We start from the raw sequence: 25,023 nt of genomic DNA, 5'->3' as shown, positions 1-25,023 counted from the left end.
AAAATTTTTTTTTTTTATAGGATTTTTTTTTTTTTGTAATATAGCGCGACACTAATGTTTATTGATAACTAGTCATTCAGTTATTGACATCATCATGCAATGATATATAGCGTGCCTTAATCCATCATCCTGCGGTAACTAATGATCTTCATACCCGAAACAGTTGCTGCATAGGACCGTTCAAAAGCGAAAATTTTCGCTTTACCAACAGAATGTAATAATGGACGACGAAGTTTTTTTATGTATAAAATATCTAGAGTTTAGTTTAATATTATTCTAATATTAAAGTCTTTTATTAAAGTATAAAAAGTTACACACGTTGTATGCATATCTGAATGTAAATATGAAAACGGAATTTTGACATAAAAGTTGTTGTAGGGAAATTGTTAAAAAGATATTAATTTATTCAAAGTATATCCCACTATGCATCTATCTCACGATTTATACACGCCACGCGTTTAAAAGACTTCTCCTTTTTGCCGCGAACAGAAGCAAGTCATAATCGACAGGACTGAAACCGCATTCATTAGCATTTCCCAATCGAGTGCTTTCAACGCACCGCGAACCGGTTTTGCCATATCGATGGACGTACGTGGTTTTGCTATGGAGGTGGTTGGTGTGTCTGGATGTACCGATTGATTGTTGCGCCTGGGATTCGCAAAAAAAAAAACGTAACTTAGGGTACAATACAAGACTGACTTTGTTTTGGAACATTCGCTGTCGGCGAATTCTCTTTATTACGGGTATGTTCGATATATGAAAGCAATAAACAAAGCACAACCTGAGACATGTATGTCCTCTATACGACATTTATATATGGACAAACTTCGGTTTTTTATTTACATATCGGGTTTTTATGTTCCCCGTAAAATCGATGTAAAATGTATAATTATTATTATTATTTTTTTTTATTTTGGTTAAATTTTTAATTTAAAGGCAATTTAAACTTGATTTTTACAAATGACAATTCTCTTTATACAAACCAAAAATTCTTTACTAAACTACAGACACATGTGATGTAAAGAAAGGACACTTCGACAGGGGCTAGCTAGAGATAATTCCGTCAATTCCATTAGCACTTTTATGATATGATGAAATAAATGGGGCAAGATAAGGAAGAGTTCGTTCAAAGAGACATTAAATGGAATTCTTGTTAAGTGCTTGTGCTTGTGTGTGTGTGTGTGTGTGTTTATATATTGCGAATCATAGAGATATACTTTAAATGGTAAGCTATGGGTGTAGCTAAGCAATACTTAGACGAAGTTTGAATGCTATGTATTCATGTAAAGCTATTTGACAATATATAGCTGCAAGAAGATATATCTGGGACTTGGAAAATCGGAAATGCATATAAGTTTGAATTGGGTTAACGAACAGGTTTCGTAAAAGCTTTTTTTATTTGGACTTTTGCATAAGTCTCGTGGTTAGTAGTAATTGTTGGTTGTGTTAGATAGAAGAACTTGAGCCACTCACATTAAATTATTAGCAAACAAGGATTCTCAGTTCACATATATACATACCTATTTTAAACATGATATAAAATGAAAAAGTTTTATAATATCTCTTCAAATCCATCTATAGAGAAACAAATGACTTACACAACCAACTGGAATTTATTATCTTACCATCATAACAGTTGATGAAATAAAATTACTAATATAAAAAAGTTTATGAGGAAAAGAGGAAAAAGCTCTGTTCAAGTACAATTCTTTTCGATACGAAATGGCCTTGAACACGCAATCATAGCCATTGACAGTTTAATGGGAAAGAAAAAAAAAGTGAAATATATTTGCATTCATAAAATGTTACAATTTTAGAAAAGTGAAAGCTTCTCATCCAAATAATTTCCTACTGCCTCTAGAAAACTATTAATATATCACTAAGCCAGACCTCTTTGCATTCTATGACGTTTACGTAAATAAATATTTATGTATGTGCGTATGTATGTGCGTGTGTGTGTGTGTGTGTGTGTGTGTGTGTGTATGTGTGTAACTATGCCAAAAAACTAACTAAGTTTTAAAAAGTTTATAAAAAATATATATATAAAATTTGGGCCCTATATGTCACTCAACTATTGTGCTATCCATCATAGAAGAAAGGAATTTCGTTAACTTATGTTAGGTTTACAGTGAATTCGTAAAGTAATTCTTAAAGCCTTTCACATTGCGATTGAATTTAACTAATCTCCTTTCTCCGCAATTCGAAAGTTTCGTACAAATTGTGAACGGAATATTGATTTAACTTCGCCAAGTGAGTGAAGCGAGTAATCGAAAAATTCAGGCAGACTGGTTTATGTTATTTGAAGTCAAAGGCGTACACCCACCCTACAACCACCCGTGCATTAACGGGGTATATTCAATGCTGCATCAACGAAATTCAATCGTATCTAAATTTTTGATTATCTCACTTTCTATCGCTTGCTTCTATTTTAATAGAAAATTCCCACAAATTTTTTTAAAAAACTTGCTTTATAAACAACAAAAGCACTCTATTGTTTAATGATAACATATAATAATTACAAAGCCGAATTACTAAAATAATAATACAATTCGCTATATAAGGCAGCGCGTACTAGAAGGCTCATATTAAAGTAAGTTGTACAGAGGGGGTAACAAGGGATAACATGAGCAAAGATTAGCGCATACATGAATAGGTTATAATGAAAGGATCAGCGTACAAAAGGAAAACTAATTTTCAATACAATACAGTTATGGTCGACTCTATAGACTCGTTTAAAGATAACCTGACTGACTATGCCTAACAATTTTGCAAAAAAAAAAAAAAAAAACTTTGAAAATACATTTAATTAGTTTATGAAGTGTTAGAAGACAGAAAAGGCATACGATCTTATATGACTTTAAACGCACAGACTATTTGAAGTATTTAAAATATTAAATAATTTATTTAATATTTTGCTTTGTTTTGTTAAAATTTACTCAAACATTAAATTAAAATTAAATTAGAATAAATCATAATTAATAAAGTGTGTTGTTCTTGTATTAATAAGACTAACAAGCTCTATTCCGAGCAACGTAGCACAGACACGTATCAAGTCGCGAAGCTTTCTTCATTGTTTATGGTTTACGTCACCTCACAAAATTGTTTTATTATAAAATTGATATTGGAACTATCTGCTATCTGCTGCGGAATAGCATATTTGATGCGAACTGATAAAGACTATAAGAAAAAAGCGCATTAGTTCTCCTTACGAGTAGCGAGCATCCGCGACGCGAGAATATTCCCAACTACGCCTAAGTGTCCCTTACAGTATAATAATTGTTGTTGTGCGTTCTACTAATCATTAATCATTAAATAGTTAGTTTACTAACCCAGTTTAGGCCCATTAATCGATTATCATAACAATAACTTGTTATTGCACACAACAAGAAACAAATCCTTTTTAGTAGAAGAGTAATAGTAAGCAAAAGCAAGAAGCTTCATGTTTTCTTCATAACAACTGTGAATCTTATTTATCTAAATGGCATATCTATCTAACTTTGATTGGTCAAATGCATAATAAAGTAGACAAGAAATCATTTTATGAACCGGTAAAGGCTTGGTTTTGATTGAATTATGTTGATTATGTCTCTACTACGGGTTTTGCCTAAATAAAAAAAAATTTCAACTTTTTATGCATCATATGTTCTTTCGGTAGATCTCTTAAAGCGATTTATTCTGGCGGTTTACGTTTGTCGATGAAATGTTTCAATTCATTTTTCATAATTTTTTATTGTAATTTAATATGAAATAATTTCCCAACATGCATTTTACTAAATGTTACCGCGATAAGCAGGCTAACTTTATCCACACGTCGTCTCACGTCGGTCAATAATAGATTTATCGTGATTATCTCATGATAGTCAATAATATATATAGCGCTGACGGTGAATACGAAGAGTATGAAAAAATTAATGTAATCAACTTTGATGGATTATTATACAAAAAAGGAAAGGAAAATGATAATAACACAAAAATGCATACAAACGTTAAAAAGATAAGTTTTCCTATTTTCATTGCTTATGTACATATGCACATACAACATTTTTCTTCTTTTTTTTTTTTGTATTATTATTCACTTAAGTTGTTGGTATAACAAAAAGTACTTTTTAAGTAGATCTACAAAGTTTTTCTAATCAAGTAAACAATAACTGCTTTGTTTAGATTAAGATCGAATCTTTCATGAATTTTTCACGAAAAACCTCTCTGCCAAGTTAATTACCCTCCCTGCTAGCTTGCTATAATACTTTAGTAGTATGAGTGTATAATATTTATGAATAAATTAAATTGCTTATCATAAATGTCGCGAGTCTTCTTAAGCCGTACTGTAGTAATAAATGTTTAAGTGTTTAAGTGTTTGTTGCAACAGTTGTTTATGTAGAAAATAAATTTTCCACTGAACAAGCATGTAAGTGAAACAAGTGGTGAATTTTTTTCGCAGTGGTGTCGTCACGCATAGTCAAAATAAAGAGTGCAATTATCATCTTTCTCTTAAGAGAAATGAAAAGCTTTACTTTTTGCGAATAAAAGCTTTATAAAAAGTAAAAGTAATAGTAAAAGCTACTCTAGCATCTAACAGTGCCAGGAATGCACTTAACAAAATTTTCGTGAATCATTCATTAAGGGGGGGAGACTTACTATCACTGGGAATAAGATGAAATGAAATTTGGGAAAAGTTTCAAAAGTTTTCGGGAAAAGAAGGAAAATCAAAATTAATTAAACATCCTAAGAACCTTAACAAACTTCGGAAAATTGTAACATCTTTTAGAGCATAGATCATAACATCGCACCGCAACCAGACACAGTCCTCTAAAGTGATTAAGGTTAAGTAAGCATAAAAACGTAGTTGACCTTTAAATACAAAGTGGGATATAAGTGTCTTAGAGTCTAGTTCCAAGTATCGTTCAAGTAATGCCGTATTTCAAATTCGCATCTCCATCCACATATTTCAAATAAATATATTTAAGAAGATCAGATGATATATATATGTATATGCAAACTATCAGCCTCGTGGTCTAAGTTTTAGGTGTCGGAACGGAAAGAACACAACTCTGTCTTGACGAGTTGTATAAGCGTAATCGTAAATTTCAAATCGTTCTCTAGGGTTAAATATGACTTTACACATTATTACTAACTGCAGACATCTGCTTAGGTTTGACAAACACGATTTTTATACTGCTGCAAACTATTGTGTACGATGACAACATGCTTGTGACTCCGGGAAAATACAATGAAAGCGGGTTTTCCAACAAAAAAAAAGCTTTTATTCTTAAAAACTTTTAGCTTTTTTGAGAACTTTTAAGATTTGAATGAAGCTACGGCGAAAAAAAAAAACTTTTATTATCTTGTGGTTTAATCGTTCTCAGACACCTTATCAATAAGTAAAGACATGCCATATTTGTCATTACGTTTGCAAATGTCCCACATTTAGATCAGATATCTTACCAACTATAGTTCGTCGAATTGGTAATGTCGCTATACACTCAATGTTTCATATTATGTTTATTTATGCGTTTGCATGAAGAAAACCAATAAAATATTTATTTGCTTACTTCGCTTACAACTTGCAACGGGAATCTGCAGAAATTGTAGAAATATACTAGACTTCTTCTTCTTCTTCTATCTACAACATTCAAAAAGATCTCGAGGAGCGCATTTCGATGACCCTATTTTAATTTAGCTCTGGGTTAATTTAAATATTATCGCCTATACGCGGTGATCACAAAGACGGAAGCAGGAAGCACGGTTAGCTAGTAAGCAAAAGTTTGAATACGGACTTGATCTGCAGAAAAACTAAAAATTCCGTTAACCTCTCCAGCAAACAATTTACAAAGTATTTTGTAATTTTTATATACTGCTTGAGACAGTATTATTGACACATTAAGCCGGATTATATATTCTCTGGAAGTGTTGGTGGATCGGATTCTAAAGCTAATAAGTCGGAGATTTTCTTGTTTTTTTTAAAATATTATCAATCACTCAGGTGGTGTCAGGAGATGTCGCCAAGTCGTATAACGCGGTGACAGTAAGAAAGCTCAGGAAGAGTTAGGGAGGTAATGGCCGCAGCCTAGTGGGCGTGCTCAAATGCGCATGGGCAATTTAGCCTGTTTTCAATACTAACCTGGGCGCAGAATGTTGCTACCAAATTTGAAGTTGATATCCTCGTTGTTGCGACCAGCAGAGTGGCAACAACATACACCGCACAGACACATAGACGGACAGACATGCCTAAGTCAACGCCGGGCTTCACGCTAATCAAAAATATATATAGTTTATAGGGTATCTGAAGCTTCATTTTGGGTGTCACATATATTATGGAAAAAAAACACAATACGTTTACCTCCATCTTACAGTGGTGGATATAAAAAACCTTCGAAAATCTAAACCCTTTTTGACATACATAATTGCCTATAGTGGATATTGTATCACAGTTTTTGTCAGATATTCTTCTCTATATGTATTTCGCAGAACAACCTTAGGCTGACTCAATTTATCAATTCGTATTAACAAAAATGTTTTTTTCTTTTTCGTTATTTAGTATTTTGCAATAGCAGGAAGACTGTTAACGCTTCATATAATCCTTTAATTTTTTTTTTTTTTTTTTTTTTTTGTTTAACGTTTTTAACCGACTTGACCTAGCCAAACATCTATTACTGATGGTCAATGAGTGTACAGTTTATTTACCTTCATCGCTTTGTTTTGTTTTCCTAACAAGTTTTTCCTTTTTTTCTATTGCTTTTTGTTAAATTAACAAATATGTGGCCCTTTAGTATAAATAGAAGCCAAACAAAGAGCAAATAATTTTACACAATGAAAAAAAAAAAAAAAAAAACAGAAGTTTTCTAGAGGAATTCCATGAAACTAATACAATAATAACTTTTGTTTTTAGTTAAATGATTGCAATAATTTCTAAAACAAATTTCCATAGAAGAGGGCGACGAAAATCTAAATCAGTTTATCAATCGTGCAAAAATCTTCGAGATGCAATTCCCTGATGTTAATCATAATGCAAAACATTAAGCATAGATTTAAAAATCAAATAATAAAGCAATAGTTGTACGTTGAACTTTATCATTAACGTCTCATGTTCCTTCCTGGTTGTCTGAAGATTTTTGGTAAAAAGACTTTCGTTATACAAAACATAGAAATGGCTTTGTGAAAACGTTATAATAAACATTCAATTAGTTTCCAGAAAATACGAATGATTATTGTTCGGTTGCAAGACTTGGTTCATAAAAAATCAACATAAGCTACTCGTGGTAATGTGGAGAAGAATTTTTAAACATCAATGCGCCGAACCCTTTTCAGTTTATAAATGTACGACTTTTTTCCAGCTATCAACTCAGGCTCATGTAGAATTTAACAGGTGACCAGTTTTATCATGACCGGGTGAATCCTGAAAGAGTTTAAACGTTTACTGTTAAGTTACTTAACGATCTGGTTTTAACAACTCATGGACGAGATTGGTTTGTCGTAAAGGAAAAGTGTTTTCTTTAAACCCAACGATAAGTGAACGACTGTTGCAATTGATTTCTTTTAGCCAGCACTACGCACTGTATACACATGGGGCTTATGCACCGAAAGTCGACACAAATTAATCTGCTTAGAATCTCAACTATGATGTGTAAGAAAAGAATTGTTGTCCTATTTAAAAAACCACTTCCGACGAAACTCAGATCAACTATACTCGAGTGTGTAGGACGTGGCGCGGTTTCAGCAGATATAGTATTAGTTTGTACGCAAACTTTACAACGAAGAAGCTCAGCTTAGCTCTGAGTCCATCCAATCCGATCTTGTATAGAGTGGACTAATTTCTTTGACCGCATCTTAAAAAGAATTGAAATGAATCTCTTTTTCATCTCATTAGTGCATAGACGCAGTAATCTTTTGCACAAAACTGATACGAATTACGATTTTAGTCATGTCATGTGTCAAATTATTGAAAATGTTAAGCTTCCACACGTGTTTTTCTTTCTTGCGGGTACAAAATTTTCTTCTTCCATTTTCAACTAAACGTGAGTCTGGTTTTTCGTGTTTCGCTTCTTTTTTTTTTCACTTTTCTGTGATAAGCAAATGTGACTTATTACGTTTGACTACTTGAAAAAAAAATAATCAATCGTCTTATTGTCATTTATTTTCTTCAACTTTCCAGTGACCGATATTGAATGAACGGTTAATGCAATTAGGGGCATAAACCACAGAACGTTTTAACTTATTTTGAATAGTTCTTCATGAACTCTTGAATTCTCAACATTAAAATAATCGGAAGAGAAATATCCAAAAATTACTATACGGATAGTTGTTAAGGATATTGTGGATACTTATTACTTAAAAAGGATATCAAAAAAAAAAAAAAAAAAAAAAAAAAAAAAAAAAGGATTTAAGCAAAAAGCCTCGAAGAAAAAGCGTGCCATAAGAAAATTGGCGTTTAGCTTCGATTTTCGCTTTTAAATTAAGTGAAGCCATAAAAGTGCGCTTTTACATTAACTAAAAAAAGTACGTAAAATATCTCTTAAATATTGTAAGCAATCGATAAATTCGTTGAAAAAATCGTTAAATAAAACTTAAAATGAGCGTTTTATTCAAAATAGCCCGAAAAATCAAAATTACGCTAAGGCGAAATGCGAAAATGAATTATTGTTTCAATAAAACCTGTCATGCTTACAGCAAAAAGAAACACCAAAAAAAAAGGACACCTCGAGCTTGAAAAGACGTGAGAAAATGTTTATTGATAACTTTATGGTGGGCGGAAACAAAAAAAGATATTTAACTTTGAAAAAATTTAATTAAAATTTTACCCGAATATGGCAAATCCTTTTTTTTATCCTTATGAAGGATTACCGTTAAAATGATATTGTTGGTCAAGTTCCCTTCAGCCTTTTAAAGGCTTATGCGGCTCTGAAAAGGTCTCTACGTTAACTTCATCGTTCAATTAGCACGACGAAGCCGTCGTAGATTTTATTAAATAAATTTTTTTGTATTTTCAAGGCAACAGAATTCAGAAGTTGAAGCCTGGCTTCACCAATACTGCTACTACTTCTACCACTACTACTACTAATTGCTTAAACATTTCGTTCCGAGCCGAGAAATTAACGCGATTATAACTGGAAAATATCAGATAATTATCTATGCAGAAACTATGAAGAGAGGTCATGGCAATGGGGCAATAAATCGCATGCCAACAGATTTAATATACTGACCAGCTTGGAACATGGATGTGCTCTAAGTTGTGTTCATGCATTATTCTTCTTTAATGTGAAATTCAGAGACTTTTAGTAGGATAAACTAGAACTGAAACGTTCCCCTTGCTCGAATACCGCAAATAAAATTTGAAACAACTATACATAACCTATCAATAGAGCTACGATCTTCAGTTCAGCGATAAAAAAAAACCGCCTTTTATTCTGGAATCTGTAACATGTGTAGGTTGAATTATTTTATAAAAATATTTCTCAGTCCTGTTTTAATACACTAACTACTCATGTCACTTTGATCCTTTTTAACTTTTGGGGTTCAAAGGGGGTTTCAAAAGGCGTTTATAAAGCATGTCATGCTCCAAAAGTTGTTTAATCACTTGTTTTTGCTTGAGAATATCTTTTCTCTTACGTGATCTAGTTTTCGAGATGCCGATGACATAAACCTATTTCTACTGGCAGGGATCATTTTGTTCGCCTATTTTTGATTTGGTCGTAAAACAGAAGATAGAAACCTGAAATTCAGCATAGACATGTCCTGATTGATCAAAAATGTGAGATTAAAAGTTGGCAACTACCTCTTAATGTGTCCGTCCGTTATATGAAGAAAACGGAAACACCTCAAAAAAAAAAAAACAACTACAACAATTTTTTTCCCATCTTTGTCTATATAACTTTCGATCGTGTGCAGATATATCTGAGAACTTCCGATTTCCGATAAATTGAATTTACAATGCGCTCACAATCGATGGATTAATAAACCAATCGCGACCATTTCCTAATTAAAATTGCAAAACATTTACATAGCAACTTTTCCGAAATAGCTTGACAGAATCGAAAGTTATAGACGAAGGTGGGTATGTATGTAAGCAAATCGCTATCATTTTTTTAACAATGGATTCTTAATCGATCAAGCAATGTTTGCGCAAAATTTTAGCTCCCCCTTTTCATGTCCGCTCTCTGCCTTTTGGTACAAATAGATTTCAGATTTAATATCCCAACTCATTAAATACTGATATCTCCCTTTCAAGTCACACTCTCTCTCTCTCGCCTGACCTAAAGAATTTTGTAATATTAGAGTGAAAACTGGCGGTAATTTGGGCTTACCAAAGCCATCCTCAATCACATGAACATTCTACGCCCTTTTCAGCCCTTTTCCTATTAAAATGTTTAAATTACTTATTTTACAACAACAACCGCTTTGAATTCCAAGCCGCAGCGTTATGTTCTTATCAGCGAGCTTATGGATAAAAACAAAAGATCTGTGTCCATCAAGCAAGTTCAAGTGTCTTTCAATCTTTACGAACTTAAGTGTTCCGGCTATTGGGCAGACGAGCGTAAATAATAAAGAATACGTGAATTTTATGAGAATTAATATCTTAATCCTTCAGATTCTCAAGAAACCATAACACAATTTATTTAATTTTGATTAAAGTTTTAATTTTATTTTTTAATTGTAGTTGTATATATTAATTATTGGGAATCGAGGTATAGAACTGTGAAAACAAGATAATTCAAAATGCCAGATGATGATCCGGAAAAAGGTGAACAACCACAATATAATATCGGATCAACCGAAGAGTATATATTAACCGAAGTTGAAAAACATTTTATTTTGGCTGCTGAACGCGGTGACATCGCTGGTGTAAAAAAGTAATTATATATATAAATTTGATATACAATATATATATATATATATATATATATATTAATATCGATTAATATCGGTTAGAATAATCGAGGATAATGAGGGTAATCCAGATCGTTTTAATATTAATTGTGTCGATCCTATGAATCGTTCAGCACTGATATCGGCTATCGAAAATGAAAATATCGACTTAATAGATTTATTATTGGAGAAAAATATACAAGTAGGCGATGCCCTATTGCATGCTATATCTGAGGAATATGTTGAAGCAGTCGAACTACTTTTACACTGGGAAGAAACTCATCACAAAGAAGGCCAACCTTATGTAATATAAATAATAATAATAATTATTTTATACATAATTTGTAATTAAATGAAAATTTTGTTGCCATTTGTAGAGCTGGGAAGCAATTGATTCATCGAAAGCAACATTTACGACAGACATTACCCCCTTGATATTGGCTGCACATCGTAACAATTACGAAATTTTAAAATTATTACTAGATCGTGGTGCTACACTTCCTATGCCACATGATGTAAAGTAAGTCCCTTGTAATGGCATTGCATGTATTGTAAAGTAAGTAAATACATGCAATACATGCATTGTTACAACTGAAATCAACTTATACCCCCAATGCCAACAACACGTTATATGTTTTGTTTAGCAATTAGAAAATTTGCTAATTTCATTCTGAATAGTGTTGCAATTGTACATACCGTCCAAATTTAGCCATTTTTCTGTCATTTTGACACGTTTTGTTTATTTATTTTTGCTTTTTCCTGCGAATGTGTTTGTGTATGTGTGTGTGTGTGTGTGTTTATATGATTCTCTTTTAAAAACAATCGATGATAGTTCGAAATGCTTTGTTGTCCATCTATGTGTATAGTAATGTTTTCTCCTTCTTCTCTTTTTTTTTTTTTTTGTAATGGTCCAATAAACTTTGTAAACTTCATGTACATGTAAATTGTTTAGATTCAATGACCACCAAAGATATTACGGATTTTGCTTTTCATATTTTTTTCTTTGCATTTTTTTTTTTTCTTATAAATCGAAATGTTTTTCACATTTAACCCTTAAATAAATGAAACGATAGTGGAATTATGAAAATCGCCTAAATATGAATTAATGTTTTCTTTAGCGAACAATGAAATTGTACTTGTCAAACTAAGCCGGTATTCGAACCTGAATATGGCTTATCATAATTTTTCTTCTCCTGTTTTATTACAACATTTTTGATTTAAAATTTCCTTCGCTTCGAAAAGTCTACGCTCATCTAGATGGATCTATAAAGATCACTGCCTTCAAGTTACTTCCTTTTACACTAATCAATTAATACAGAGAAAAGTTGTGAAATATTTCGGAGTTTATCCATCATCGATAAAGAGCCTCTAACCTAATTCATGATATAGAGAGCTCAACCATCTGATAAGCGATGTAAAGAAATTTAGCATTTTTTAAACAGCTTTCTGATTCTCTTCTTCTTAAAACTGACCATTAGCGCAAAACGAAGACGCCGGACTTTCGAAACTCAATTTTGAAATGGTATAAGTTCCTTAAAAGCGCTTCACTAAGCCTAAGTAACAATTGAATCGAGTTCTTTCTTAATGTAATCGATCCGAAGAGTGCTGCAATTGGCTCGATTTTTTTCTTATGTAATCGATCCGAAGAGTGCTGCAATTGGGTCGATTTTTTTTTCAGCAGAGATCGTTAATAACCGATTTTGCGATTCTTGTAAGCTCAACTCAATCTCGAGGTTCATACATGTCTTGCAAGATCTACATTCTCTCGTAAGCTCAACTCAATCTCGAGGGTCATACATGTCTTGCAAGATCTACATTAAGTCGGGCCACTTTTGCATGACTGCATTTATAAAGTAATTAACGATCCGATACGTACCAGAATTTAGTGTAACAAGTTGTTTTGTATTCTCGGTTCATTCACCTACAAGATATAGAAGAAGAATCTGAGGATTGCTTTACATTGCAGTCATTTGTGAATCATTTTCATTGCAATCACGCTTGTTATTTAACTTTGAAATTTTTTTGATTTAACGAGAATGAAAAGATGGCAAAATCCGATACCATTTTCTAACAATGTTGAAATATTAAAATTTCTTTAGATGCGGTTGTGACGAGTGCGTGACATCGCAAGAAGCGGATTCTCTACGTTATTCGCAAGCACGTATTAATGCGTATCGTGCTCTATCCGCCAGCTCATTAATATCATTAAGTTCGCGCGATCCCGTATTAACGGCATTTGAATTGTCTTGGGAATTGAAGCGTCTGCAAGCCATGGAGTCTGAGTTTCGTGCTGAATATGCGGTACAATGGCATAACAATAACAGTAATTAATTTCAATACTGTAATGTATATATTTCATGTTTAGGAAATGCGTGCGGCAGTACAAGAATTTGTTTCTTCATTATTGGACCATGTGAGGACATCTAATGAATTGGAAATAATGTTAAACTATAATCATGAACCGTCGAATGATATTTGGGCTCCCGGACAAAGACAAACTTTGGAGCGTTTAAAATTGGCCATAAAGTATAAGCAGAAAACGGTAAACAGAGAGAAAATTGTACCCTACTAAAATCTGAATGATTTTTTTTTTTTATAATTTTTTAATTTTTATTAAAGTTTGTGGCCCATCCCAACGTTCAACAGTTATTGGCCGCAATTTGGTATGAAGGTCTGCCAGGCTTCAGACGCAAACAAATGTCTCAACAGGTGATGGAAGTCGCAAAGTTAGGCTGCATGTTTCCCATCAACAGTATGAATTATCTTATGGCTCCCGATTCGGATGCGGGAAAATTTATGCGAAAACCTTTCGTTAAATTTATATCACACTCATCTTCATATATGTTTTTCTTGTGTAAGATTAAAAAGATGAAATCGATAACTCAAACAAACTCAATTAAATTATTATTCCTTTTCAACAGTTCTATTGGGTGCGGCTTCATTGCGCGTTGTTCAGCTAACCTTCGAATTGTTGGCATTTCCATGGATGTTGGCCATGCTGGAAGATTGGCGTAAACATGAACGCGGTTCTTTACCGGGGCCTATCGAATTGGGCATAATAACCTATATATCAAGTAATGATTTGATTTTTTTATTTTAATTTCGTTTTAAATCTCTTTCCTTTTACTACCTTTGTCTGCTCTCTTCGTAGGTTTAATTTTTGGCGAACTTAAAGCATTGTATAGCGATGGTTTGTTTGACTATATAACCGATTTATGGAACATTGTCGATTTCATATCAAATATGTTTTATGTGACTTGGATTTTGTGTAGAGCCACCGCTTGGATTATAGTGCACGTAATGTGTTTTTTTTCAAAATACTCGAAGAATCTTCCTCTTATTTGTACCCTTTTTCAATTAGCGTGATTTATGGTACCGCAACATTGATCCATATTTCCCTAGAGAGCACTGGCATCCCTTTGATCCGATGTTGTTATCAGAAGGTGCTTTTGCCGCCGGCATGGTATTCTCGTATCTTAAATTAGTTCACATATTCTCCATTAATCCTCACTTGGGTCCCTTACAAGTTTCTTTGGGTCGCATGATTATCGATATTATAAAATTTTTCTTTATTTACACTTTGGTCTTGTTCGCTTTCGGTTGTGGACTAAATCAGTTGCTCTGGTATTATGCCGAATTGGAAAAAAATAAATGCTATCATCTGCATCCCGATGTTCCCGATTTTGATGATCAGGAAAAAGCATGCACTATATGGAGACGATTTTCAAGGTAACGATAGCATGACATTATTCAAAAGATCTATTCAATAGTGGCTTTAGGACCTACTTTTCTATTATTTAGGAAATTTTTTTTTCGCATATAATTAAAGTCGATAAAAATTATTTTTGTTTGCTCGTTTAGTTTTGTGTCATGTTTGATAGGCGAATTCAAATTTTACCCTGTTCACTCAACGTCATTCAACGCGAAGAAAAAGGAAAAAAACAAAAAGTACTTAAATTCGGTTCAAGTCACGCTATGGAGATTCCATTTTTACTTGGTCATGTGTTGGTCGAAAGTTGACTGATTTAACCATTCCAAATAACATATATATGTTTGAACAGACATTTTTTTCTCAAGCACATCACAACTCTATAATTGTGACATGTTATGTAGGCGTTACATGTATAACTTTTATGGTACTGTCCGCGTGAATGTGTCCTTAGAAATGCATAGCTAAAAAATATACTAAATTATATATAATTCGCATGAGTAGCCGCGTAGATAGGAATCGCGATTACAGTGTTCACAAGTTTAAATCGCAGTGCGGTGGAGTTCACTTTGATCGTTGCTGCAGTAAGTGAGTGGTCAGTCGGTGAAAGCATAACACTTATGAATTGCGCCCACGTCCACTAAGCTGCGGTCACCACCTCCCCGTTTTCCTCGTTTCTTTCTTTGTCCTCATTTCTTTTTGACCACGACCTCGATACGCGAATAGGGGACATCCTGCATGTAATTAGTCATAGATGAAATAAAAAAAAAAAAATACCGAAGATCCGACCATTGCGATCGATATTGTAAAATCGATGTAGATAAACTAAGATCCGATTCATAGGAGAGATAATATCAAACTGCATGGAGAAAAGACCGTAAATTTATAAGACAACATTTTTTTTAGTTTAATAATGAGTTAGGGCAATACTTTTCGAAAACATTGAAAAAGTGTATATGCGTGTTAAGCGATCAGATAATATATTATATATCCGTAAGCATATTATCTTTATTTTTTATTTCGTAGCTTATTTGAAACGTCACAATCACTATTTTGGGCTTCATTCGGTTTAGTGGACTTGGTTTCTTTCGATTTGGCCGGCATTAAGAGTTTCACACGATTCTGGGCTTTACTTATGTTCGGTGCATATTCGGTGATTAATGTTATTGTACTACTAAACATGCTTATTGCCATGATGTCCAATTCATATCAATTGATTTCGGAGCATTCGGACGTTGAATGGAAATTCGCCCGCTCACAATTATGGATGAGCTATTTTGAAGATGGTGGAACTGTACCGCCACCGTTCAATATTATGCCATCTGTGAAGCTTTTGCGTAAAACATTTGGCAAACACAAACCTAAGCGTACGAGAAGTTTTATGGTAAGTTATAAGTGTAGTGAACGAAAGTTTACATAGAATTTGTAGCATTACATTCCTGGTTGGGTCTAAGAGCAATGTCTGTAACTTGCTTCCATGCTCTGATGTCGAAGAAAGACTCGTTGTTATATTATCCACATTATTACTTTAATGTGTTGTTTCCAATTCGTTGCACACGATATGCACAAAAAATGTGTGATAAGTGTTATCACGACCGAAACTACTTAATTTTGATGGCTATTCGCGCATATATTTGAATTTAGATAAATTTAAAGATATTGTACTTATTTATTAGGTATTACAACGTGTTAGAGGACTCCATGCACACACAGCATGATTAGAATGACATGACGCCACCGCCATAGAAAAACGAAAAAAAAAAAACATTAGAAATATATTGCAAACTGTTGCATTGAACATACAAAGGCGAAATATTGAAATCTTTGTTATCCGTTTTTTTTCCGTATTTGTCTTACTTAGCGCAAATCAAAGGAGAAAGCACAAGATTTACATGAAAAAGTCATGAAACTCTTGATACGACGTTATGTCACTGCCGAACAGAGGCGTCGTGATGATTTCGCTATTACTGAGGATGACATCATCGAAGTGCGTCAAGATATTAGCTCATTGCGTTTCGAATTGTTGGACATTTTTCAAAATAATCGATTTGATGTACCGGATATTGAAAGGAAAACAGCGGGTAAGCATCATATTAATCGTTATTGGCACAAGCAAATATCTAATTTTGAATTTTTATTTATAAAGCTGCTGGCACTAAAAAAGGTAAAGTTATGGAGCGACGCATCCTTAAAGATTTCCAAATTGGTTTTGTTGAAAATCTGAAACAAGAAATGGACGATACTGCAGAGACAGATCGCGATATCTTCTCCTCGTTGGCTAGAGTTATTGGCAAAAAGAAGGGGTAATATTTCTAGATTTATTTACTTATACTTAGTAAATTGCAATTAATTCAACTTTTTATCCTTTCAACAGAGAAAAAGATTGGAATGCCATTGCGCGTAAAAATACTGTCAGTGCAGACCCGATTGGCAGTAAACGTTCTTCAATGCAACGCCATAGTCAACGTAGTTTAAGGCGTAAAATTATCGACGAGGCTAACGAAGGCCTGAAAATGAACCAAAATCAATTGATAGGTATACGACTGAGTATTCAACTTAAAAGAATCTTTTCAATTTTTGTTTATGTTGGGATTTTTAGAATACAATCCAAACTTGGGAGAAGTAACACGAGCCACACGCGTTGCTTACGTAAAATTCATGAAAAGGAAAATGGCCGCCGAAGAAGATGTACCCCTACCGGAGCCAAGTGTTAGTACTGAAAATGAAAAACCCAAACCTAACTTTACGGCCACTTTAAGACGACTCGAAGTAAGCGAAAGTATTGCTAAAGTGTCATATGCACAAATTCAGTTTTTGATTAAATAATTTCAGTCCAAAAAAGACGGTGATCCTAATGCTGCGCCAGCCGACAATAAAGAGCCTCCTAAAGAGGCTTCTAAAGAAGCTACTAAAGAGCCTCCCAAAGCTACGGATAAGAAAGCAGAAACCTCAAAAGCACCACCCGTACCGCCGAAAACGTCAGATGCTAAGGCGACTGATAATAAACCTGCTGCCCCAGCTCCGCCAGCAAATGCTCCTGCCAAACCCAATGTCGCTAAGCCTGATGCGGCTACTAAACCCGACGCTGCCGATAAGAAAAGTGAAGAGAAGAAAACGGATGCCGCTAAGCCGGATGCTAAATCAACTGCGACAGCTTCTAAAGGTGCTGCGCCTGCTGCTCCCAGTGGAGAAAAGCCAGAAACAGCTCCAAAAGGTGCAGCTGAAGCTGCCAAAACCGCTTCTACTGATGCGACAAAAGCTAACGATGGTGGTGGTCAAAAAACAGATGATAAAAAATCAGAAGAAGCTAAGAAACCCGATGAAAAGAAGCCGGATGATAAAAAGCCGGACGATAAGAAACCGGACGACAAGAAACCCGATGCGAAAAAGCCAGACGATACAAAGCCAGGTGATAAACAACCAGACGACAAAAAAACCGATGAGAAAAAACCTGAAGGCGCCGATAAGAAACCTGCACCCGCAAAACCCGCTATTAAGGTGGGTCAAAGTAGCGCCGCGGCAGGTGGAGATCGTGGCAAATCTACAGTAACCGGCCGCATGATATCTGGCTGGCTTTAAGCAAATTAAAGAAATGATAATAATATTATAATAACATCATAAGAATGTAATATTATTAATAACAATAAGAGTAACAAACAATAATAATATAATGTGTATACCTGTGTTATTTTTTAATAAAATTTTAATAACAACCTAGTTTGGATTTGCATTCAGAAGCCATACCGGCGAATAAATTTTCAAATTTAATCCTGGATCTTGCGTAGGTAAAGCCCAAGACTTGTGCCTTTTAATAAAAACTACAGACATTTTTTACAAAAACCAAGCTGTAGTCACAAAAACAACCGTAATTTGTAAACCAATGGTCATCTTTGAGTGCTATATTATGTTGCCTACTACCACACCCTTCTAATCATCATCATCACCCTTGTTTTTCCAACGATTTCAACATTTTGCGTACAAAAAACAAACTCGATGATCAATTTCTTTTATCCGAAAACACTTCTTAACCGTTAATCAGATATGTGGATCTAAAAATTTACTTTAAATAATTAAAAAATTAATTAGTCACAAAACGACATAGATTTTAATTTATATAGTTATTAATAAGTTGCAACCGTTCATTTCTCAAGATATATGTCGCGAGAAGCCACATTAAAATATGGTTTAAAAATATTGTCTGCTAACGGAAACATCCGATTTCTTTGCATAATAGGCGGTCTTTATTTTAGGTAATAATCAAATATCGCATGCGAGCTAATTATTGAAGAGAGAGCGTAATCTCAAGTTCAAATTAAAATCAATGACAGGAGTTGTGCTGAACTTAAAGCCATGCAAGGAAATGAGCAAACGAGATCACGGCTAATTTATCGATGATCGAAAGTATCTTAAAAACATATGTAGTTTGGGAAAATTTTAATTAAAATGCTTGCGTGATTAAGTAACACAAGAAATGGGGAACGTCAAAGTAAAGTTAAGTATGTATATAAGTAAGAATTAAATAATTAAAACTAATACGTAAAACTGTCGCTTGGGAAACTTCAATTCTTTTTTTTTTTTTGATAATTATATTAAAAATTCTGCCTGAATGGACGAATAAGGCAAGAAATTCGAATGCCAAGTGCGGATTCCATTAAGCCGCTAGCCCTAGACGCTAATGATTTAAGACTTAGAATTTATTTCTGTGACTAAATTAATAATAATAATAATAATAGTGGTATGCAAATTTGATGTCTCACTGGTACTTTGGAGACGCCAAGCAGTTTAAAGTTAAAAACAAATGGAAGCTTAACTATAGTGAAACTTCGTTTATTGCATATTCATATAAACGCTTTATATGGAGATTATTCGAAAAATGCAGCCTGTAAGCTGGGTATCAGAATCGGTGGAAAGACACATGGACCGACAAGTAAGTTTACAATAGAAAAGAAAACAGACGAATGGACGGACAGACAGACACGCTTAGATTTTAGTTAATATAAAAAAAAAAAAACTATTTAAAAATTTTTAAACGTTCAACTTATAAAATATTTTCTTTTTTAAATAAAGTGAGAGAGAAAGTAAGAAAATGCTAAAATACCATAATAAACATCTTCGTTGTTTACTAGAACGTATCTGCTTATGAGAATACATTGTATCTACAAATGCATATACGTATCATACAATCATGTGAATGTGTCTCTTGTACTAAAGCAACAAAAACATTCATATGAACTTGTATTCGCATTAAGACGTTCTCCAATTGGTTGTTACTATTACGTACAACTACATCTACACTTATAGTCACAGTGGCGAAGAGTTTGCCGTAGGCGATACCTATTGTCTTTTTTTCATATAAAAGGACATGAATTTGAACAACAAGCAAGCATAATTTAGTTGAACGTGTTACAAAAAGCATAGAAAACAAAGTCATCTCTTAATGAAAGAAGAGAAATTAAGCAAAATATACAATATTTTAAATTTTTAGAAACCAAACTTTTCTAAAACGTTATTTGTTAATAAAAAAAAAAAAAAAAACACAAAAACACAAAAAAAAAATTTCATCAAGAAACGTATAAATTGAAATTAATAATTTACTATAATAAAATATAAAGAGAAAATGAAATATTTGGTTGGAATCATATTTCTAATTTTATCGCCAGCGATCTTTAACGTGCTGGGATTGGAAGAAACGGGTAAGTTGTTTATAAAAACAACAGAGACTGAAAGAGGAGAACAGAGTGAAAAATTGCAAATTATCGAATTCATAAGATGTTCACCAACTTTGTGCCTTGCATCCGCACGAATCTAAGATTTATAAATGAAAAAAATTTTCTTTAATTTTTTCAATTATTTAGACAAAGTTTGTAAGTTAATAAAATTACTTTTATGGAAATTGAAGACTTTGCCCGTTTTGTAAGTCCTGTTTGCGGCCAAGTTTGCTCAAGTTTCTGAAATCAACTTTTTCCGTGGAATGTTTGACGAAAATTAAACAAAACTGTTCCCATTTTCATCAGTTTATTAACTTTTTAAGGTTTTTAATGCAAATAATGCAGTCTAAAATAAATGCAACAAACTCTGCGAATGTAAAAAATGTTAATCTACAAGAACGGCATGATAAACCTAAAGCGTTGTTATAATAAAACGAATTTCGAAATTATAAAACTACGTAAATTGATTTTGCTTCAAAAAACTTCTCATTTAAATTTTTCGCGAGTCCAATAGTCTAAGTTTGTATGCATGCCAAGGTGTATCAACATAGCAAGTAAAAAATTTATATTCGACATTGACCCTCTGATGCAAAATGCAAAAGTATTGCTAAGAATTTTTTAAACTACGGCGTACCTGTTAGATAAAAAGCAATATTTTACTCAAGTTTCAAATGTCCTTTTTTTTTTTTTAGTTATAGCGTTTTCGTACAACCGCACTAAAGCCTTACTTCATCCTACTATTTATACCATGGTTCCGATCAATTATTGGCTGTTATGGAGCTTGGTGCCCAAACTTTAACTGTGTCAGTGTCAAGTGTAAACCTGTTACGCTAATTTTTAGGAAGGCCTCCCTTCACCCTCAGGCAGGCACGCTCATAAACTTAAAAGTCCCACGTCCTCTGGCCCACGTACAACCATAACTATATAAAGAATTGAAGATATATGTTGTATATGTTTGCGCATACAATATATAGAATATATAGATATATTCCCATGTAGTTAAGCCGAGTTTGGTCTTTGGTCTTGTCAATTGTATTCTCTGTAAAGTAACAGTTATGACTACTACACGTTAATACATATTTATATGTATGCTTATATTTATATATAGATAAGTCTGTCTATATCTATGTACATTATCATATGAAATAAAGTTCATTTATTATATGAAAGGAGAAGAAGTAAAAGAGAAGAAATCTTACTAATATGTTTGAAAGCCTGATTTTATGACATGAAATTTCCAAACCTTAACTCTGAAAATTAGAAAGCAACATTTAATTGCCAAAACTCAAGGACGAATAGTCGATAAACTTTGTTTGTAAACTTCAAGTGACGAAAGCTAGGACATGACTTGTAGAAATATACATCGAAGACCTTATCAAATACTTATTCTGCTGATAGAGCAGATCAAGATCCATCTATAGATCTATTTGAAATTATGTGACGGCAAGCTGAAAGTCAGCTAAGCAGTTTTGCAAACGTCCTTTATGTACTCCTAAATATGTATCTTAACTGAATTGAAACTAGCACTCTAAACATATGCTTAATAGTTAGCAGTTTATCACTGCCTTCAGCAAATTTCATTCACATAAATACATTTTATATATGATGCATGCACTTCAGGTAAAGACTCTATGAGTGAGAGAAGAAGAGAAAATAGTTCAAGTCCTAGATATCTCTTACTAAACTATAATAAAAAGCAATTTTGCTAAAATCTTTTAATTCGCTTTAAAAAAAAAATCTAAACAAATTTCACGTGACGAAGATAATTTTTTTTCTTGAGAAAAGAAAATAATTGAAGTGAATGTGAAATTTGCACAATTGCTTTAAAAATAACTTGTAAGTTATGAAAATTTCAATGCACAAAGAATCGAAAATCAATAAACGATAACTATTAAACGGCGATGATTAGAATTAATTAATATTATCATGAATGTGAGATAAAGAAGAAAGAAGTGAAAACTTATTAATAAGATAATCGATAGAAATAAGCTGAGATTTGTTTCAATTAAATGTTATTGAGGAGCACAAGGAACATCACATTTCGTTGCTTTGTATGTTGCTGCTATTTATCTACTTATTTATTTGTTTATTTACACGTGTAAGTTTTATTGTGCATGTAGCGGTATGCGTACGTTTATTAAATTTAAAAGATTTTAACTTTAGTTGTTTTTTTTTTTATTTCATTTGCAAAATAATTAAAAACGCGAAATGTAAATATATATTTCTTCATTTTAAATTAATTTAATTTCCCTTTGTTTTTTTTTTTTTTCCTTTTAAACATATTTTAATTTTTTATACATATTTATTTATTTATTTATTTATTTATTATTTTTTTTCCTTTATTATTATTATTTTTTCCAATATTTTTATAACAGAATTTCAACAAACAAAAAATCGTCGGGGTGGTAGTAGCAGCTCAAAACTCCTTGCTTTTCCTCGTATAGGTCGCCGTGATCCCAGTATGCCAAATAATTTACTCAATAGCGAAGCGGAAAACACTGCAGCCGTTGCCATTGATTTATTTTATCCTGACTTAACCGAAGAATATGGAGGTTTATCTATTGTCTGAATAATTACCTAACGCCACTAATTTTTAATTTTTTAGATTATCCAAAAGCAGAATATAAACGAGCCAGCTTAAGGGCCTTTCCCCGTATTGGTCGCTCAGATGCCGAAATACGTAAATGGACTCGACTCTTGGCTCTGCAACAAGCCTTAGATAAGCGTGCTGGACCCAGTGCCACGACGGGTGTATGGTTCGGTCCGCGTCTAGGCAAACGTAGCACCGCCGGTGATTCTTACGAGTAAAACGGAATCAGTATATCTCGGCTATAAACAATGACCACTGTTTAAACGACCTATGACCCAATGATTATCAAAGATTATAAAGCGAAAATTTTTAAAAACTTTATAAAAAAAAAAAAGTAATATTAAAAAAAATATATATATTATGGCTCCCTTTTGTGTATTATAAAGAGATCAATTTTTGGTTTGTTTATTTCTCTCTGTTAATTTTGTTGATTGATAAGTTCATAAGCCGTGAAAATTAAGCCTTATTGTAAATTAATTCCCGGTTGAGCTGAAATATGTTCTTTTAAACGATAATAACTCGTGTATATATCTAAACAGTAGGTAAACAAAACAAAAAAAAAATAAAATTGTAAGCGGGCTAATGTAGACATATGTTGTGTTACATTAAACAAAACTTTAAAATTATTTTAGGTAAAATCGTCAAAATTCTATATTAAATTTATTAATTAGAATAATGGATACATTATGATTCGTAGCCCAAGCGGAAATTTTAATCTAAGCGAGACTTTACAATTAATGTGATATTGTTAAAATGTTTTTCTTTTTGAAGAAATTTTCAAAGATATTCTAATATAAAATGCAATGAAAAAGTGAAAAGTTTTGATGTTTCATTGAAAACCAATTTTGGACCGATGTTAGTATGAATTTCAAAGTTACACTACGTATTCATTTTTATTGTCATTATTTTTTCTTCACCTGCAGGCGCACCGCACCGTTCAACGACAGATACACAGACACATCGTCTAATCAAGTCAGAATTTTTCATCAGTCTAGTCTATAGTCTAGTGTAAATGTCTGTTCTAAAGAATTTTAGAAGGAAAAATAGTCACATGAAGATTAAAGCGCTAAAAGAAATCGAAAGGCAATAGTAAACGTAAGAGCCTTCTGTTGTATGAAATGAATGGGTCCAACTAACAATTTGGCTAATTTTTTTTTAACTAACTTAACAATGAAAGAGAAAAACAAATCCAAATATTTTTATATCATAATCGCGCATGTTGTTACGCATTCTATAGTTGATAGATGATTAGAATGAAATAACAAGTATAAACAAAGAACAAAATTCGCAGATTATTAACCATAATATATGCAAACTAATTGTTTAAGATTTTTAAATTGTATTAGTAACTTGTTTTCGGAACTAAACTAATGATTTATGAGCCCACGTTATGCTTTCTAACTCAATTGTTCGAGCAAAAAAAAAAAAAACTGTCGGACGTTTCTAATAATTAAAAAATTTTATAAAAACTTAATGAACTTTTAGAATCGTATTTGTAGTAAATTACAATCTCTTGATGATAGGCGAAAAAAATATGCAAAAAATAATAGTGATAACAAACTCACCTTTAACATATTTAACGCGATATTCGGCATGGCACAAACAAAAAAATGACGCCATGCAAGAACAACCATGCATAATCGCTTGTGATAAAGTACATTAAACGCACGCTTAAGATTTGTCTGCGATATACAAAAAACAACAACTATAACGCAACTAATTTTTTTCTTTCTCTTTTTTTAAATTCAGGAACAACCATGCATAGTTATTTACGGTAAAGTACATTACATTAAACGCGCACTTAAGATTTTTCCGCGATTTACAAAAAACAACAACACTAAAGCAACTAATTTTTTTTCCTTTTTTTAAACTAAACTATTTTTTTTCCCCTTTTCTCAAAACGCGATAAATAACTTCTTTCACTAGCAATTAATAATAGAAAAATTCTACATCCGAAACACACTTTAATCGCTTGAAATATTTAAAAGAAAAATCAAGAAATTTGTGTAAAAATTACTTTGAAAGAATTTCACAATAAAACGTCTGAATTCACTCCTTCCCGCACGAACTACTCTGCGCAACTAGATTGAGCAACAAAAAATTGAAATAAACTAAAGAGATTAAATACAAAACATACTATGTTAGCTAGAAAACTC

General features: G+C 32.8%; 3 protein-coding genes across 5 annotated transcripts in view; 2 read left to right on the top strand and 1 right to left on the bottom strand.

The window, feature by feature from the left end:
* Positions 1-25,023, bottom strand: part of LOC119634352 — a 53,561-nt gene that overhangs the window by 19,848 nt on the left and 8,690 nt on the right. The gene's annotated exons all lie outside the window — the stretch shown is intronic.
* Positions 8,345-18,183, top strand: LOC119634351 (transient receptor potential protein). 2 transcript variants are annotated; one of them, XM_038028438.1, is made up of 16 exons: positions 8,345-8,493; positions 10,652-10,844; positions 10,924-11,164; positions 11,238-11,380; positions 12,960-13,161; positions 13,226-13,402; positions 13,480-13,714; positions 13,782-13,934; positions 14,012-14,157; positions 14,222-14,589; positions 15,596-15,953; positions 16,431-16,650; positions 16,716-16,872; positions 16,944-17,104; positions 17,169-17,338; positions 17,402-18,183. In XM_038028438.1, the coding sequence occupies exons 2-16, from the start codon at positions 10,711-10,713 to the stop codon at positions 18,146-18,148; spliced, it is 3,612 nt and encodes a 1,203-aa protein (XP_037884366.1). In that variant the 5' UTR covers positions 8,345-8,493; positions 10,652-10,710; the 3' UTR covers positions 18,149-18,183. The 2 variants fall into 2 exon arrangements, with proteins under 2 accessions (XP_037884366.1, XP_037884367.1); XM_038028439.1 differs by having other exon boundaries at positions 14,477-14,589; positions 17,402-18,182.
* On the top strand, positions 20,161-24,415 carry LOC119634355 (cardio acceleratory peptide 2b). 2 transcript variants are annotated; one of them, XM_038028444.1, is made up of 3 exons: positions 20,161-20,262; positions 22,722-22,829; positions 22,883-24,415. In XM_038028444.1, exons 1-3 carry the CDS (start codon positions 20,187-20,189, stop codon positions 23,083-23,085), a joined length of 387 nt encoding a protein of 128 aa, XP_037884372.1. In that variant the 5' UTR covers positions 20,161-20,186; the 3' UTR covers positions 23,086-24,415. The 2 variants fall into 2 exon arrangements, with proteins under 2 accessions (XP_037884372.1, XP_037884371.1); XM_038028443.1 differs by having other exon boundaries at positions 22,653-22,829.

The sequence above is a fragment of the Glossina fuscipes genome, unplaced genomic scaffold (assembly GCF_014805625.2).
Source record: "Glossina fuscipes isolate IAEA_lab_2018 unplaced genomic scaffold, Yale_Gfus_2 3, whole genome shotgun sequence".
Lineage (NCBI taxonomy): Eukaryota > Metazoa > Arthropoda > Insecta > Diptera > Glossinidae > Glossina > Glossina fuscipes.
This window is presented reverse-complemented; position numbering and strand designations above follow the sequence as displayed.

What these genes read in the sequence shown, in the direction of transcription:
- LOC119634351 (XM_038028438.1), top strand. Translation starts at nt 10,711, where the DNA reads ATGCCAGATGATGATCCGGAAAAAGGTGAACAACCACAATATAATATC. An exon ending in TAAAGTATAAGCAGAAAACG is followed by an intron (nt 13,403 to 13,479) that starts GTAAACAGAGAG and finishes TTTTTATTAAAG; the next exon opens with TTTGTGGCCCATCCCAACGT. An exon ending in ATATGGAGACGATTTTCAAG is followed by an intron (nt 14,590 to 15,595) that starts GTAACGATAGCA and finishes TTTATTTCGTAG; the next exon opens with CTTATTTGAAACGTCACAAT.
- LOC119634355 (XM_038028443.1), top strand. Translation starts at nt 20,187, where the DNA reads ATGAAATATTTGGTTGGAATCATATTTCTAATTTTATCGCCAGCGATC. An exon ending in GCTGGGATTGGAAGAAACGG is followed by an intron (nt 20,263 to 22,652) that starts GTAAGTTGTTTA and finishes TTTTTATAACAG; the next exon opens with AATTTCAACAAACAAAAAAT. An exon ending in CTTAACCGAAGAATATGGAG is followed by an intron (nt 22,830 to 22,882) that starts GTTTATCTATTG and finishes TTAATTTTTTAG; the next exon opens with ATTATCCAAAAGCAGAATAT.